Source organism: Anomalospiza imberbis, chromosome 6 (genome assembly GCF_031753505.1).
Source record: "Anomalospiza imberbis isolate Cuckoo-Finch-1a 21T00152 chromosome 6, ASM3175350v1, whole genome shotgun sequence".
Classification (NCBI taxonomy): Eukaryota; Metazoa; Chordata; class Aves; order Passeriformes; family Viduidae; genus Anomalospiza; species Anomalospiza imberbis.
In genome coordinates, this window is record NC_089686.1 from 37100999 (window position 1) to 37119139 (window position 18141).

The window sequence follows — 18141 nt, forward strand, 5'->3', positions numbered from 1 at the left end:
AGTCTTACTTTTGTTCTGTTTTGTTTTCCCCAGGATTACCTCTTAGATCACTAACCAGAAAAAAGGCATGACCGTTGTCCCTTTCTGCAGCAAGGTACTCTTAAAAGACTTTAAAAAATATAACCACACCTTTTACTGAAGTGATTTTAATGTAAACATAAATTCCTAGTCTAAATGCAAAATGTTGAAAGTTCAGCAGCTTAAGCAATTGAAAAGACACAATCCCAAATAAATGCAATGTAACTTATTTACTTATTTTTCACTAAGTGCTATCCAGAGTCAGGGTACAGACATTTTTAAGTTTAATGAAAATTTTGCACAGACAATTTTTTAAGACTCAGCATTCCTATTTTTTGTCCTCAACAATGAAAAATAGCAGGGATATTTTGCAGTAAATGCTGCAAGGAGCACTAGTTCATTGGAAATATTAATCTTTCTTCTCCCTAAACTTAAACAAAGCATCTCTTTCTCTGTGCTTAATACTACATTTGGCTCAGATTCTGTTTCTGAATGACACGTACATAGCATTAAAAAGTGCAGAATAGTGATTTTTTTTCTGAAATGAAAGAATTATATATTTTTTAAGCAAAATACTAATATAGACAATTTTTTTACTATTTGTATGTTGTCAATAAACACTGGTCTTATCCCAAAGCTTGATAAAAATTATTGTTAACAAATACAACTGGTAATGTATTAAAGAACTGACTAAGCTTTGAATTAAAAAAAAACAAAACTCTTTAGACTTTCAAACACACACAGGGAACAGAAACCAGAAATGGAGAAAAGTGACTCCTCAATTACACCACACAGCATATATTCTCATCTTTCACTTCATTCCTGTTCTGTGGCCATGAAACAACCTTGCTTGCAGAAGCCACCCAGAGACACTGCTTCACCTAAAGAAGCTCACAGGCTTAGAGAAGGATATTTGCATTGAAATCTCTTTGCTCAGCATAATCCTTACTAAAATTCCACTGAAGCCTCAAAGACCCACTACTTCTGCAGAGACAGCCACTTTCTTAAAGATGTTTCACTTCCTCTGCACCTGTGGTTCACTTTTTTTTTTTGCCTTTTGACTACTTTCATTCTGCAGTTTCCTTCAAGTTATACTGTATGTGTATCAAAATGCTTCAGGGTCAGTTTTCAGTGCAAAGATAGAAAATTTTAAGAATGTATTGGGCAAATCAGCACTCTTCATTGTTGTCTGATTCCATGGTAGCTACGGAAATCATCCTGCCCTAAAAAAGCATTGCAAGACATACTTATAAACTTATACACAAGACATACTTGCACAAGACAAACTTGTAAACTTATAGTAAACTTGTTCATAGCAGCTTACATGTGGGGATATTGTCAGTTCTTAAGAGGCTTGTCACAAGCTTTTCTTATTCTCAAAATAGAAATGTGGTGCAGAGCTAAACAGTGGGTGACTAAGAATAAAGACGAGATCTTTCGGTTCAAGCTTTGATACTCTATTTTATCTGAAGCACTTTTCAATTAAGCAGATTACAAGAACAGACTTTCCCATCCTATTTCTATTAGATTTATCAGTTGTGCTTGGCAGAGGATCTCTTGCAGCTAAAGGTCTATTATCTTTAATTAAATTATAACTTCCACATTGTTCTTGAATAATGTTGTCTTTATTCAGCAGGCCTGGAGAGACTATATAAAGCACTCTGACTCAACAGCCTGCAATTAGTAGAATCTTGTCTTGAAAAAAACCTGTGATCTTAGCCGTACTGGTCTAAATCATCTCTTCAGTAGAAGAAACATTAAGTAGTCAAAGTCTCAGGCAAAATGCTGAAGAACGTGCTTAAGAACAGGCAGAAGTGTATTACTGAAATTAAGCAGTTTCCAGTTACTTTGTGTTAGTCTGAAATCAGTTTCCAGTTTCTATTTTCTGAAGATAAGCTTCAAATTTAAGTTTAATTTTAAAAGTATTCTCAGTACAACTGAGTTGCCTTGAATATTTTCATGTGCATGGCATAGAGCTGCTCAGCTACATCAGCTTTTTCAGTCTGTCTTGTCAGATGTCATCCAAGTGATAAATAAAGGGCTTTTAAGTGGGTAGCAAAGCTGTCACTCCAGAGCAACAAAAGAAAGAGGTCCTATGTGCTGTTATCATTGATGTCAGTCAGCTCCCTTCATCCTCTGTTTTCAACACTGTTTCTGTGAAACTGACTACCAAATGTGATAACATAACTAGAAGGAAGCATCACTGACCACACTGTTGATATACTGATGGAAAGCATTTTTATTTGTATCAGTAGTTTACTATAGATAATGTATTTTCTTGGAAGGTCACAATTTTGTAATTCAAAGTATAGGTCTGTAAACTGCCCATTGAAGGCTGGGAAAGCTTGGTTTCCCCTCAGAAGGGATTAAAATAGATGTGATTTATCCCACAGGCTGGAAAACAACACACTGTTTTGTATAACCCTCACTGTGTTCAGTAAAAATAAAATAATTACTCATACCACAGAGAAACTTGCAGCCTAAGGCCCTGAGTCTGAGGAAAATGTGGATCAGCAGCCCAGGATTTTTTGAATGCTTCAATAAAACAGAAAAATGAGGGAAAAGAAAATGTCCCTTACTCAGATGGAACTGCTTAAATGTGTTTGGCTTTCCTTGTTGTTACATGTTACTCTGCTGCCAGGTCCCGTCCACTCACTAAACATCTGCAACAACCAGTCCATGCAGGACATAGGCATAGAAGGGACATACAGAAATCAAGTAAGAGGCAACAGCATAAAACGTGATGGATGACCAGTATGGGTAAGCAGGAGAGAGATGTCCCCACTCTGACTACTCACACCTTCAGCTATGTGGTACCCATCTAGCAGTCTGAGGAACAGGGGGTTCAGGAAAACCAGAAGTACCTGAAGGAACAGTCTGTGCTGAATTTATTGGATGAGAGTCCCCACCCCACTGAGGCCCAAAGTGCTCATTTTGAGTAACCACTGCTCCCTGAAGCAAGAAAACTAAGGGCATGGTTCCTCCCTCAGCAGGATCCAGGCTCCTACAGGGATTTTGCCTCAGCAGGAATGGAAACCAGGGACTACAACTGTCGAAGGCAAGATTTTTCTACCTCAGTGCAATGCAGAGACTTCTAGCACCTGCTTGCTTCTGTTGTCAGGGTGTGAGTCTTGACTGCTCCAGGAGGGAGAATTTGCTCCACTGATGCCATTTGATTTGTAGCTGCTGTTAGCCACTATCCCACAAAAGCACAAGGTAGATTACACCCCACCTTGGCAGGTTTGGACACTGGTAAAGGGTAAGAAAATGCACATTCTTCCCAGAAGGTGAGGTCAGTCCTCTTGAAGAGTGGCATTTCTTAGCTGTCACTGAGCTCACAGCTGTCTGCAATAGTGGCAGGACCACTGAGGCAGCCCACCTCAGCGGGTTCCTGGGAATTCAGCAGCAGTGGCTTTACTGTTCCTTCCCCAAAATGGAGACAAACTAACTTTCACCATATGAGAGCAAGTACTTGGCACATCTGTATCACCCCCATGTTAAACACTGCACAAAACCGCAGACTCCATCACTCGTCTATCCAACAGGAGGTGAGGACTTCTGCTCATGACCTCCTCAATCAGTGAAGTAACAGCTTGTGACTACACCAGGATTGTTCCTTAATGTATTGGCAGGTGCACAGATGGTTTCATTCAGATAATCTCAAGCAAACTGTGCACACACAGATACACTGCACATTGCACTCCCTGAGTAGTGCAGCAAAAACTTTACCCTAATATGGAACTTACATGGAGTCAGCAGGATATACAACCAGGGTAACCTGGGTAAGATTCACTTCTGGGTTTTGAGGTACCAGAAAAAAGAATGTTATCACTGCACTTCAGATCAAGCCAGAAGAGTGCCTCTTCCATTAGCCGAGATCAGAACTACAGCAACCTTTTTACTAAGAAATGGGAGAAAACGATATACCAGGAGGAAAGATGAGTGTGCTAATATGTTGTTCAACAAAAGTGCTGTTTATATCTACTAAACCGTTCAATGGATGACTCCTCCTGTGAGAGTATTTCCTCTTACGAAAGGAGATGGCTGCAGATTGAGGGCAAAGATAGCTCAGCACAAATGTGATTTAGGTGATGGGATGCTGGGTTGTTTTTAGACTACAGCACAGATGGTGCCAATCTATTGTGATGCCGGGGTCGGAGGTCAACTGAAATTCAACTAAAAAATGGGAAATTATTTCGGAAATGAAAATAAGCAACTATGCAACAGTGGGGTTTAGAGGAAGGCAGTCCAGAAAACTTCTGGTGAGTTTCTATCCAGTGAGTGCTGAAATACCATCCCTGGCCAGCATCTATGACAGCTTCCACTACAGCTTGCTCTTAGGGATGTCTGAGTCCATCAAATGTTGCCAGAAAAAGGCCTGTATCCTGCGCCATGCATCTTCTTGGGCTTTAGCATGCTCTCTCCACTGCCCTCCCCAATTCACCAACATCCCAAGCACCCTGTGGATTGAAACTTTGCACAGAGGCAAGTATGGTGGCTCCAAGAGGTGCCCTGCTCCAGAATAGGAGTAAAACTCCACTTCCCGGCCGTGCTGCTGAAGGCGCTGAACAGCATCCTGGCAATAGAGGTCACTTTTCCAGTTCATGTCATCCAGTCCAGACAGGAAGAGGAACTTGGCTAAGGACCTCTCCACAGGAATGCGACAATCCCAAGTTGCTGGGTCCGTGTGATCATCTAAGACATCTGAAAAATCTACTATTCCAGACTCATCACCAATCTTCATCCTCCCCAAGTCATATGGGTGGACAGGAATAGTGAAGCCATCCCCCTTCAGGGGAACGAAGGAATTAAAACTACTTCCAGATATGCTGACAGCTGCCTTGATGCCAGGTAGAAATGTAGCCATGGAAAGGGCTAGATCACCTCCTTTAGACAAGCCCAAAACACCAATGCCAGTATCTTTCACCTGAAACAGAATTATGAAAACAGTGATATTAACTACTCTTTCTTTCCTGAGCTGACATAACCTCTCCAGTTCTGCTTTCTCACTCATCCAACTATGACCACTCATATTTTGCCCCTTTCCTCTCTCTGTTCAGGTTATATTATTCCTTCATCTATCCCTCTGCTGAGACTCCAAAAGAGTGACTATGAATTCTACAGCTCCTCAACATTTACTCCTCCTGTAACACATTTGCGTCCTGGTCACCTGTATAGACAAAGTGCCCTTGCTCCCTCCACATCCCAGTTCAGCCTCCTCTCAGTATGGTGTCTTTTACTGCTCCTCTCTCCGAGCCACTTTTTCCTGGGTTTTCTTGCATTGAATTTCTTCATTGCAGTTTCTTCTATACTCTCCTACATCTGACCTGTTATTTTCTGTTTTGTCTTGAAAGATAAAATGTTCATTACACCTGAGGCTAAGTGAGCCCAAAAGCTGTTTAAATCAACTTATTTCTAGTGAAGGCCCTTCACACTGAATTCTAGACGTTTCAGAGCTCTCTGAGGAACAAGACAAACAAGCAAGGCTGAATTCTGCTCTCACACTGCCTACAATCCTGGTGTCCATGTGATAGAAAGTAAATAACTTTGCAAACTGTGTATTTGCAAAACAAATACACGTTAAGTAGCATTACATTAAAATTTTAAATGCTACTTGATTTCTCTTGGTCACTTTTGGGTTAAGTATGATGATACATTGCCATAAAGTATCTTTCTTTTCCCACACACTCGTTCAGATACAGCCTCAGCTTCTTAAGATATGTCACACCTCCAGTGCTACAACTGTAAAGGATTCTGTTGTTAGAGTTTTTTATTACTGTCCTGCAAAACTTACTCAGAATCAAAAGCCTGTAATATCTCAGAAATAGTAAAAAAGCCAATGGATTTTTTTCCCTTCTAAAATCTTAAAAGATGCAAAACTAGTACAAAATTACTGTTTCCCGCTTAAGCAATTTTATACTTCTAATCTAGGAACCAATTAGCAAACTGGAAAATAGTTTCAGGAAGAGCACTATAATTTGTCTCTTACCTGCTGCTGCTTCTGCAAAAAGTTCACAGCCTCCTCAAAATAGCTCAGTTCAAGGATCTCTGGCATAGCAGGGATATCTTCAAAGGACACGTAAGCAAGAGCCAGAGTCACAAAGCCCCTGCTAGCCAGGAGACTTGCTCTGTATTCAATAAGACCTCCTCCAGATCCATACAAATCAATGAGTCCAGGGAATGGGCCAGGTCCTGCAATGAAAGGAGGGTGTATACATAACCAAAAGAAAAGTTCCTCTGGGTGTCCTTTTGTGGTGCCTCCTCAGTACATATCAGGACAGTAAATATCAGAAGAAAATCATCCTCTGGAGCTTTCCATGGTGAGTATCATTCTCAGGAACACACAAAATGACTGTAAGGACATGAATTTGCACATTTCTTTTCTCTCTATAGGAAGTTCACATGTTGGACATCCTTCTCTCATGGTGAATTTCAGCTGGCATTGGCCTACAAGTCCTCAGGCCACTGAGGATCAATGAAGAAAGAGTGTTACTGCAGAAGTGGCTATATCTCAGGAACTATGCTTGCAGGTATGCCATGGAGGGAATACTTGGGTTATGAAATACTCACAAATGCCAGAACTGACCTGTACCAATTCAGGCTTCAGTAAGATAACTACCCCTGAGCTCTTCAGCTCTCCCGCAGCAATAGGACCTTCCTTTCCTCATGCTGGTCTGCCCTTTCTCATAGCCAGATTTCCCTTACAAGATGTGATGTTGCTGCAGCTGAAAGGGACTGTTTGTTAATTACAGAGAAAGACAGCCATGTTTAAGTGCCATTCAAGGAACAGAAACACTTCAGGCTTAAAGCAGCTTTGCACAGGATCCATTCTCAGCACTGTCTGTGTACAGAGTTGTACAATATGGCACCTGTTTAATTAAAGACTATTTGTCTCCTATCTCCCTAAGTATCCCATGCAGTCCAGCTGCTCAGTCAAGGAAGAGACTTCTCTCTTTACCTTTTCCTTAGCTAAAGAGAACACAGAGACAGATCCAGAACCTGCAGAAAGACCTGTAGAAGCTGCTGAGAGCATGGTTCTTCAGCCTAGGCTGGCTGCAGCCTGAGTCCAGCGCTCCCACCATGCCTTGTCATTCTTCACCCCATGGCCAGAGCTGTCACACATCACAGCTCTGCCAAGGACCAGGGGCCTCTTGGTCTTGTCCGCTAAACAGAAAAGCTAAGAAATAAACACACTGTTTGACCAAGCTCTCACTGCAGGAGAGGTCAAGCCACTCAACTAGAACAACCAGGAGACACCTTGTGTTACCACTGCTGCCCTCCCTGCACCACCATACCCCTGCCTTGGCCCTTGCCCTGCCTGGGCAACAACTCTGCTCCTCTTTGCTCTGCCATGATGATCCAGGTACCTGCCCCAGGCACAGGCTGAGGGAAGTGTTTGCTGAGGCTCTGCTCGGGGTGGCTGAGTGCATTCAGGGACCACGGGGAATAATATGGTGTCAGACATACCTGGAAAACCAGAATGGAATGAAAACTCACCAGGAGGGAGGAAGAGGGTTGCTCTGAGACGACCTTCTCTGACCGAAATCCTCTTCACCCCCTCTCCTAAAAACCATCGTTCATTGGTGCATTTTCCCAGCAAGCGGCTCGTGTCCCCATGGCCCTCGTACACCTCCAAGTCCACACAGAAAGGGGTCAGGACGTTCCTCTTTGCCAGCCGCTTATAGGGCGTTTTGGACTGCAGAGCCCAGAGCAGCCCCATCGGCTCCACTCCCAAATAGCTGCCCCCCAGCGCCGGGGAGCGGCTGAGATCCAGCTCCCCGCTGCTGCCGGCCCTGTAGAGAGCGTGGGATTGGAAAAGCTCCCCGCTCTCGTCCACCAGGCTGGCTCGGAGGGTGACCGCCTGGCGCGGCTGCAGAGCGGCCACACGGATCTGCACGGGCTCATCGAACAGGCACCTGGGGGAAGGCAGGACGGACACCCGCGCCGCCATCCCGGCCCGGCTGCACGGAGAGCTGCGGCACCGACGGCCTGCAACTGCGTGAGACACCAGCCTCAGCAACCTGTCCCTTCTCGGGATTAAAATCTCTGCTCAAAGTCCAGGAGGAATCATCGTGAGCACTTCCTTCAGTCGGCCGGCACGGGCTGCTGGGAGACGTAGTGCAGAGCACGCCTCCCTCCCGACTCTGCGGCTCGGGTGGCACGGTGACACCGGCCACTTGCAGGGGCACAAGCTGTCACTTGTTCTTGGCGAGTGCTTTTACTTTTGATTACAGAGAGAGACCAAATTAAAAACCCCAAAGCAGCAAAAAGAGATATCCAAATTGCCACGCCCCCCAGCTGCAGGAAATCCCAGATTTGGAAGGCTTGGGAGCCTTTGCCAGGGCACAGTAAACACAGACAAGCTGGAAAGCCTAAGTAGCATGGCATCTTAATCTCGCCACAAAACAAAGCCTGCTCTTGATCCCTCTTGAGCTTGCTGCAATTTTTGGACAAGCACCGCAAGTTAAGGTGAAGCTTTATGCTATAACTATGTTTATTTTAAAAAGCAAAAGAAACAAACAATTACCTTTTTTTTTCTTCACAATAATTAATTTCCCCCATATTGAAAATGTTTCTAAAGAACTATTTGAAGATTTGACAATAAATACCAGCTTTTAGTTTTCATAAACAACAGTACTACATTTTCACAATGTCTGTATATTTAATAGCCTTCTTGTCCTACCCTGGGAGTCTCAGACATGTGAGTAGTCCCATCCCATTCTGTGGAAATACAAATGGGAATTATGGCTGGTTGAACCAGCCTCCTGGTTCAAACAACTTGGCTGATCATGCACTAAGAAGCAAAGGAATGAAACAATGAGCTTACAAGCTGCAGAATCACACCTCATGCCATGAGACCATAGATGATACGCAGATTGACTGCAGATCTGGCAGAGCAACTCTAAAATCATCCCTCAGGATGCAAGAGAAGGCAGTTATGTTTAAATACAACAGTGAAAAGAAATAAAAAACAGCACTAAAAACATGTCACTTTTTATTGGAAAATAGCCAACATTGACCTTTGTATGTCCTCCTGGATGTCCTTCAGCCATTGTTTACTTTGGAAAAAAAGTAAATTTGTACAGAAATAAACTTTAAACTGACCTATTTATTGCAGAAATTGTAGTTTCTCACCATCAAAATACCACAGCCACTGAACTTAAAGAATTACAACAGGACAGACTTTTGCCTTAAGCAGAATGCATACGTTGGATTGTCGCAGCCTGATGCATAGAGCAGATCCTTCCTTGTCCACTTGGGTTGTAATGAAAACAATCTGGAAATCTGAACAAACACCCAGGGCTTCCGTTTTGGGATTTTCAAAATCTGGATTGTCTTCCTTCACATTTTATTTTGCTCACCATTACTGAGGCAACATGCAAAGGCCTAAAAATCCTATTATCAAAGTTCTACTTACAAGCCAAAAAATCTGGCCAATTGGTCTGGACTCTGAAATCAAGAAAAATAGCCATGATGTGTTCAGCAGGCATTGTTCACCACAATTTAATGTTCAGTTCTTTTTGGGGGAATCACGCTTGTACTCCAGTCACAGATGCTGATGATTACGTCACATCAGAAAAAGACATCACAGGCTCCAGTCTCCCACCTTTGCTATACCATTTTCACAGCGTTTGTGAGACAGTCTAGTAGTTGATAATAGCTGTACTTGATGTCATATTCCATGTCATACCAATAATTCACTGAGGAGACAAGAAAAGGGAAAAACATTTTAAGGCTAGAATGTAATGATTTACAGATGTGTTCATAGTCCGTTTTACACAGCTCAGTTAGTATAGGCTTTTCCTTACTACCGACTGAACTTTGAAATGAGCAAATCTGAGACTATAGCTAAAAATAACAATGGAGTTCTTCAGAAGTGCTGCAAATGTAACTCTGTCTTAACCCAAACCAACGTCAGACTCTGTAGTGGAGATTCATTGGAGCAGAAGATGGCAAAACAGCTTAGGAACAGTATGTTTCTATTTAGACAAAAATACCAAACTGCAAAGTTTAATATCTGGATGGGAACTTCTCTTCCTGTGTAAAGGATGGCAAACTCATCACTACTTCACAGTTGTCATCAATCAAATAGTGCTTTAATTCTGCTTCTCTTGCTAATTTTGGGGTAGGTCTCCTAGGAAAATTAAGCCATACACTCTAATATTTTACCAATGCTTCTTGGAGGAGGATATGCTCTAGTTTCAGACATTCACTGGACCAGACCCAGAGAATATTGATTTCTCAAGTGTATACAGACTGTACTGCCGTTAACAGACTAAAGGACAAATAAACTCAAACTCTTTGGTATTTCTGCTAAACAGAGGAAAAAAAGTGGCCAGGGGCTTGCAGCTGGCACCAACTCTACTTTTTAAAAAAATCTTTAAGGACTGATGCAGCAGCACTGGGAGAAACGAATCATAATTACTGCTTCACTGCTAGATTGTCTTATTATCACAGAATCACAAGAACTTAAAAAAGGGCTTGCAGTACTTGCACTATTATACAAATACTAACATTACACTGCTCAAAATACTTTTTTCTTTAACAGCATTATCAGGATTATTCCAGATAAAGGACAAGCAAAAATTCCAGCAAAAATCTCTTCTTCAAACCTTGCAAAACTTGAACAACATAACAACAATACCTTGCACCATCCCCACCCCTCCACATGTACCAAATGAGCACTGATGGGAATTCTGGTATTCACTTGGGGAGAGAAGAAAAAAAAGAGATAGAGATGATGATAAATCCTACAAAGAAAGCAATGACAAGGCTTTTGGTAAGTGCAGGGGAACAGTAACACAAACACTGTATTACTTACTAGCAAGGCAAGAGACTCGGTCAGAGCAGATTTCAGCTCATATGAAAACAGAGTATCTTCCATGTTGTGTCAACAAAGCTATGAATTATAAACAAAACAGGCTGCAAGGAGGCAGTCCCATAGGATCTGACAAGATTGTTATTCCCTCCTGCAGACAGATAACCTTAAAGGAACTTTTGCTCCCACTGGTGCTTTGCTGTGGGATATCTACCTGCACACCCACCACAGTTCAAAACTGTATCTGGAAATAATTGTCTATTTTACCTGCAATACAGCCATGTGATTGCTGAACGTGATGGAACCAGAGGGAAGGCAGATATAACATCTCACCAGCTTTCACTGTACACTGCAAAGGCTTTGCCTGAGCATACTCTGGATACAGTTCTAGATCTGGTTTCAAGGGGTCCAGAGGGATCCAGGGCACCTAAAGGCAAAAGAGTGTGTATATGGTACTGACCCTGGCAAAAAATTCCAGCAAGCTTCCAGAAAAACAACTGATACTCAAACTCACTAGGTTACAAAACATGTACTTTGGCTAGCAAGACATGTACAGCTATACAGCTTTCCACATTCAATTGGGAATAGGTCAAGGATGCAAAGATGTGCCTCCTTCAGTGATGCATTTCTAATTGGAGAAAAGACAATAAATGTCACCCATGAAACTGCAGTCTCGTGGCATACTTTCAAAACACCTCCAGCCCCTTAAGTTGCTTGTTCCTCCTACATTCATACTTAAATACTTTATCTGCAGCACTCTTTTTAGAAATTTCTTTCTTCTTCTTAGGCTCTCTGGTGTAATTTTTACTCCCAGCAGCTGAAACATGCCTCCTTTCTCGGAAGTCCCTCTTGCCTGCATTAATTCTTTCTCTGCCCAACAGAATTATAAACCTCAGCATTCCAACTTTGCTGCATTAAAGGAATGTGATTCCATGAGCACCACTCTGGAAACAGAGAACAAGCCCCAGTTCAAGTTCTGTTGTAACATTATTCACACTTTGCAGAGACAAAAGGCAAGGGATTAAGATTCTACTAAGATTTGTAAAGTGCCTCCAGATCAAAACATTTTAATCAAATAAATATTGCTACTACTAAGAAAATACAACTTATTCATTCAGACAGGTATGTTTTATTGCACTGGGTGATACTACCGTGGACCTGAGTAGAGTGCCAAAAGAAAGTGAATGTAGAGGGGTCTATTTCAGGCATAATGAAATAAATTCATTTATTGTCAATGCATTCAAAAGTTCTTTAGTGGATCTATTCAAGTCTGGTGCAAGGCAACACTTCATGATATTAATCCTTTCAAGCGTGCAGTAAAAGATTTTTCTAGAAGCTGGGTATGCTTTGCAAATAGTAAAATACAAGTGAAATATCTGGGCATTCTCTTTCCAGTAATGAAGGATTTCTAAATATCAATCAATATGCTGAATTTGAGGGCTCAACAAAGCCCCAAGCTCTCCCTAGTGTATTAACTGCATTGTCTATAAACTTTTTACCTTCTCTGCAGTCTTCTCATCCACAATTTCAAATGAACCATCTTCTGATATGTGGTAGGTGGCTGGCTGATAGAGCTCTGGAACCAGAGAAAGAATTAAATTACACAATTCAGAGAACCTAATGGCAGTGCATGTCACACTTTCACCAAGAAAAATTAAGACAAAACCACTTTCAACTAACTGTACTCACTATCCTTCCCTTTTTCCATTGCAAATTTTATCCAGTTTCTTAATATACTTTTTTTTCAGTCAGTCTGAATAATACTTATTGTCCTCCAAGCCCATTTGTATCCCAGTCCTATTTTGTTCCAGTAACTGTTTTCTTTCCTCTTCAAAAGGCATAAATGCACCCCTGACTTACACATCATTCTATAGCTGGGTGTTTCATCTTAGGTCAGTCTACCAAAGAAGCACTCACAAGAGTTATTAGTGACTTGTGGCTAGCCTTTAATTTCTAATTTTAATTGACAAGGCTCATCAATTGCTTCAGATACTGCTAGTTGCTTTTCTTTCATTGCTTCAGCACATGTGGTTTTCCAAGCCCTCCCCTGAGACAGTTTCTCTCCATTAATTAACCTAATGCTCAAAAAGATGGAATTCTCTTTTTACTACACACTAAAAAATGTAAGCATTATCTGGTTTAGGCTTTAACAGTGACTTGTTTTACAAAGTAGGTCTCCTATAACACATATATACTTCATACATTCACATACATGCAACACCACCTGTCCAAGAAAGGCTGAGATGGGGTTGTTCAGCCTGGAGAAGAGAGGGTGCTGGGGAAACCTCACTGTGGCCTTCCAGTACATAAAAGGGGCTTATGAGAAAAACAGAGAAGGACTTTTTACCAAGGCCAGGACAAGGGTTAATGGTATCAAACTGAGACAGGGTAGATTTAGATTATATATAAGGATTTTTTAGGGTCATGAGGCACGGGAACAGGTTGCCCAGAGAAGTTGTGGATGCCCTGTCCCTGGAAGTGTTCAAGGTCAGGCTGGATGGAGCTTTGAGTAATTTGGTCTATTGAATGGCAGGGGCATTGACTCAAAGATCTTCAAGGTCCTTCCAACCCAAACCATTCTGTGATTCTATGACTTCAAGGTTGTAAACAAAATAAAAACAGTATAAATAAAATATTGTAGCAGCACACACCTAGCCAAAATTATATTTGCATCATAGAGCACTCTGCATTCACTTAGTCTGATGGTTTGAAAGCCAAGGAATGGGAAAATTCTTATGAGGCACAAAGTTAAGCTGTCCATCTTTTAGATGACACTGCAACAGTAACTACTGCTATGCACATAGGAAAGCCACATAAAGAAACAGAAAACAAGCAGTGTGAAGCAATGCTGCCATAAGAATCTCTTTCTCCATTCCTCAGTTTTCAGAGATTCAGTTAGCTTGAATATTTCATTAAAATACAAGTCGCTTTTTAGCTTCTGGCTTTTTTTTTCCTAGAGAAAAGCAGGTAGGCAGAATCCAAACCTGTAAAACATCAAAGATGACATGCTACAACACTGACAATATACTTAAATAATTTAAACATTCTAAAGCTGAAGAGACTGTCACAAGTATCACAGAATCAATTAGGTTGGCAAAGACATCAAGAGATGAGATCTGAGATCACTTAGTCCAAGCTATGACTGAACACCACCTTGTCAACTAAACTATGGCACTGAGTGCCACACCCAGTCTTTCCTTAATCACCTCCAGGCACACGCTTTCACCACCCTCCTGGGCAGTCCATTTCAATATCTAATCACCTTTTATGTGAAGAAATTCTTCCCAATGTCTAATCTAAACCTCTAATCTAAATAACTTGAGACCATTACTTCTCCTTCTGTCACTGGCTGCCTGGGAAAAGATCCTGATCTCCATGTGGGTACAATCTCCTTTCTGGGAGTTCTAGAGAGTGGTAAGTTCCTCCCTGAGTCTCCTTTTCTCCAGGCTAAAAATACCGAGCTCCCTCAGCTGCTCCTCATAGGAATTACCCTCTGGAACCTTCACCAGATTTAATGCCCTTCTCTTGACTCGCTTCAGTATCTAAATGTCCTACCTGAACTGAGTGGCCCAGAACTGGACACAGGACTCAAGATGTGAACCAGTGAGCTCATTACTTTACTGGACTGGAAAATCTGGCCTCAGAATAACATTTGTATTACAAGCTACCTGCAGCAAGTAGAAGAGATTTCTGTTCACACTGGAAAACATAACACTGCATAAACATCAAAATGTTACCACTGCTTCCTTTTTTTCACAACTTTCAGTGTTTTAGTCTGTCCTCCTTCCATCCTTCAGACACATTGGACAGCAAAATTATGTACCATATGGGATGAAGGGACGGTCACTTGGTGGATGCAGTAGAAAATATTTCTCTCCAGATACCACACAGTACAAGTTCTCATAATGATCTTTATGCACTAGGATTGAGGAAATAAAAAAGAGAAATGGGGAGAAAGACAGAAAATCATAGCTATTTCCTTCTCTGCAGCAGAAACTACAATAAACAAAGTATCAGCTTTCCCTATTATTATCAGACTGCTTCTTCCTCCTACTGCCAGTGGGAAAATCACAATATCATGCTGCAGCAAAGGCATTTAATGAAGCAAATTGTCAGTGCCTTGCCTGACACAATGCCAGGTAGATGCACCCAGAGACACAGCAGCAGGAGGCTGCAGAAGGGCAGAAGAAAGAATGCAAAAAAAGCATGTTAAAATAGAACTGCCTTGTCGGAAAAACCACACCATTCTCCTGAGCCACTAACTCAAAACAAGCCAGCTTAAACTTGTGCTGAAATCACCAGAAGATTTACACTGCCATAGGATACATACAAGATGTCACAGCAGCTGACTCCCCAAGCCAAAAATTCACAGCATCAGGCTTCTTCCCTGTACAGTTAGGAAAAAGAAATATGATGACAACAACAAACTGTCATTTTTAAAAACCATTTCAAATCATTTTCTGCCACATTCTGTCCTATAATTTACTTCATAACTATCACAGATTTCATTGCAAATAGCACTCTGTGAACAACAGCAACTGCCTTCTACACTGTGAACACTAAGCCAAAATATGACTCTAGGTCAAAGAAAAGCCACTCAATGTAAAGAAGTGTTACATGACATCTTTGCAGTTGTGAGGGTCCCAATACACAACAGAGATACTGTTTTCAGAGTAATACAACCCCAAAACTTGGATTACTCTATTAGGTATTTTACCACTTCTGCTTTCTAAGAGGATGAAACCAAACGGAGCTGTGGCATTCAGAAAGATAGCAAGTATTCACCATGTAGTACCTAGTGTGATTGTTTTAAAGCTCCATGCAAAATATTTACTGAATATGAGAGAAATTGAGGGTTTACCCAGTGCCTCGCTCATCCATGGTATGTCAGGCTGCACATCACAGACAAGTTCAGGGAACTCCTCAGTGAGGTTTGAACACTGCTTCTGCACATAGAATACGTTGGGAGAGGTCACTTTCTTCTCCACAATGTCCAAGAAGTCCATGAAAGGCATTTGGCGCTCCTCTGGCATGACAAAGCGGTCCTGAAACACTGCATCTGCATAACCATTTGGTGTCACTGCCACACTCACCACCTTGGGACCTACCACCTCCCTGCAAAACAAATCAAAGGTTTATACCCAGGCCTGCAATGAGCACTTATATTACATACTGGTTATTTTAAAAACATGTTTCATGGGCAGCAAAAATAAGATGCCTGTCTTTCCATGGATGGGTGTTTCTAGATTAGATTTTCTGCTATCTGGTAAGGACTCCAGCATTCTGCTCCAATTGCTCCCTGCAGTCAAGGCAACTCTAGCTTCTTTTTCCTCTCTGAATTCTCTCTTAACAAGACAGATACAAGGGAGCTCCCTTTTCTTCCATGCAGACAGAGGGTTCTCTTTGGCCACTTCTTTTCACCAGTCATGGCAGAGCTTGATATTATGGTGGCCGTTCAACTCAGTCAAATCCAAGGGTTCACATGTTCAAAAGCAACTGAGCAGGGAGAAGGGGTGGACAGACGCTGATAGATAAACACCCCATGAGGGTAACAGTCCTTAGTTCCATGAGATATTTAGCTTTAAACCCCACAGAATTAGATCTGACCCACAGATACTAGGTCTAACCACAAATCCTCTCTTAAATGAGGATATTTTGTTAAAATTTCAGTCATTGTTATAATGCTCATCCTTTAGTTTTTTGAAGAAAACAAGATGTGCTCAGTCACAAACAAGTCAGCCTGTTCTTACAGTGTTACAGCCCCACTCCAGCTGTGTGGGTTTCAATAGCCTGAGTCTGTTGGTTGCACACAGCCAAAACACCCACCCTCCTGGCTGCATTGGAACTGGGAGGGCAGTATGTGTGCAAGGAGACACATAGGAAAACCTGACCTTGGGAAGACTGAACACCTTCATACAGAACCAGGAAGGAATCTGGGCTAATATTACAAATGAAAGCAAAGATTAACCAAGGGGTTTTTGGGGAGGTCACCCGAAATTGAACACCAGTCCTGCTCCACAGCTCGCTCATACCTGAGGTACGCTGAGGTCCATTTCTTCAGAGCCGGCCAGTGGTTGATGGCATTGCGAATTACACAGGGTTTATTTGGACTCACCCACTCTCGATAAAACTCCAGTGGGGATGGAGGCCTATCAAGATAGGGTACAGACTCCGGCCAGCCCAGCTCTGTCCAGGCAGACAATGAACAGTGTTACTCAGCATCCCGGGACAAGCATCTCCTGCCAGCACACAGGCTTCCCGCGCCTCACCACGCTGACGCCAAGCAGTGCCCCCCACGGATCCAGAATCCCTCTGCTAACACCCAGAGAGAGTTAGGGCGGTTTCAAGCCCAGATGGAAACCTCAGGCCAGCGCCTGAGGATGAAGGGATAAAGGGCCGGTGCTACAGGAAGTGCACCTCCCATACAGAGGTGATACCGCAGGATAATTTTTTGGAAGCTGGAACAGTGCTTTGTTTTGCTACTTTATACACCGAGAAACAACCAGTAAAGGACCGTTTTATCGAGTTTTCCTTTCTTCTTGCGGCGGCCTTTCTGCTGCACCCTGACTTCGGAACCACCGTGCCGGCAGCACAGTGGGTGCCACTGCTCACCCCACGCCGCCGCCGCTCGCCGAGGTGGCAGCACCGGGCGGGCCGGGCCCCGGGGCGGCGGCGGGGCCGGCCCAGCACCACTGCCCGCCCCGGCCTCCCCCGCCCCGCTCCGCGCTCCGGCGCTCACCGCGGGCCTCCCGCGGGAAGGCGGCCAGGCAGCCCCTGACGGCCCGCAGCGCCGCGCCCTCTGCCATGCACGGCCCGGCCCCGCAGGAGGCGGCCCCGGCCCCGCAGGAGGCGGCCCCGGCCCCGCAGGAGGCGGCCCCGGCCCCGCAGGAGGCGGCCCCGGCCCCGATCCCCGCCCGCCCCTTCCCCCGGAAAACGAACCGCGGGCGCCGCTCCCGACTGAGTCGCGCAGCTCGGTAACAAATGGTCACGTTTTTATTGAAACAATTTAAGACACGAAGTACAAATGGATACAGAGTTAAAAACAGCTCCCGGGGGAGCCTCACAGTGCAAAACAAAACAAAACAAAACAAAACAAAAAAAAAAACAAAAAACAAAACAAAAAAAAAAACCACCAAAAAAACACAACCAACAAACGGAATTTTTAATTCTTTCCCCAATTAATAATTAAAAAAAAAAATACAAAGTATTATTTTAGCTAAAGCCGAAAGTATAAAAACACGCATTTATAAATAAAGCAGGAAGGGGTTTTTTGTTCGTGTTTCAAAGGAGTGAAGGAAAAGGGC

At 42.9% G+C, this 18141-nt stretch overlaps 2 protein-coding genes across 7 annotated transcripts; both read right to left on the minus strand.

Moving 5' to 3' along the window:
- Nucleotides 1–4101: 4101 nt before the first annotated feature.
- LOC137475770 (acyl-coenzyme A thioesterase 1-like) lies at nt 4102–8095 on the minus strand. Its single transcript, XM_068193446.1, has 3 exons — nt 7516–8095; nt 6008–6210; nt 4102–4945 (listed from the first exon to the last, which is right to left on the minus strand). Exons 1-3 carry the CDS (start codon nt 7967–7969, stop codon nt 4343–4345), a joined length of 1260 nt encoding a protein of 419 aa, XP_068049547.1. The 5' UTR covers nt 7970–8095; the 3' UTR covers nt 4102–4342.
- A 901-nt stretch (nt 8096–8996) lies between these two features.
- On the minus strand, nt 8997–17675 carry JMJD7 (jumonji domain containing 7). 6 transcript variants are annotated; one of them, XM_068193447.1, is made up of 8 exons: nt 17577–17675; nt 16870–17023; nt 15699–15952; nt 15168–15224; nt 14661–14756; nt 12337–12413; nt 11105–11264; nt 8997–9719 (listed from the first exon to the last, which is right to left on the minus strand). In XM_068193447.1, the coding sequence occupies exons 1-8, from the start codon at nt 17641–17643 to the stop codon at nt 9631–9633; spliced, it is 954 nt and encodes a 317-aa protein (XP_068049548.1). In that variant the 5' UTR covers nt 17644–17675; the 3' UTR covers nt 8997–9630. The 6 variants fall into 6 exon arrangements, with proteins under 6 accessions (XP_068049548.1, XP_068049554.1, XP_068049552.1 ...); XM_068193451.1 differs by lacking the exon at nt 8997–9719 and adding an exon at nt 13062–13153; XM_068193450.1 differs by lacking the exon at nt 8997–9719 and adding an exon at nt 13050–13153.
- Nucleotides 17676–18141: the final 466 nt, after the last annotated feature.

Coding starts and splice junctions, on each gene's coding strand:
- LOC137475770 (XM_068193446.1), bottom strand. CDS start 7,969: ATGGCGGCGCGGGTGTCCGTCCTGCCTTCCCCCAGGTGCCTGTTCGAT. Junction 6,211..7,515: donor AACCCTCTTCCTCCCTCCTG/GTGAGTTTTCAT, acceptor CTTTCATTGCAG/GACCTGGCCCATTCCCTGGA. Junction 4,946..6,007: donor TTTTGCAGAAGCAGCAGCAG/GTAAGAGACAAA, acceptor ATTCTGTTTCAG/GTGAAAGATACTGGCATTGG.
- JMJD7 (XM_068193447.1), bottom strand. CDS start 17,643: ATGGCAGAGGGCGCGGCGCTGCGGGCCGTCAGGGGCTGCCTGGCCGCC. Junction 17,024..17,576: donor CTTCCCGCGGGAGGCCCGCG/GTGAGCGCCGGA, acceptor CTGCCTGGACAG/AGCTGGGCTGGCCGGAGTCT. Junction 11,265..12,336: donor ATGAGAAGACTGCAGAGAAG/GTAAAAAGTTTA, acceptor TTTTGCCTTTAG/GTGCCCTGGATCCCTCTGGA.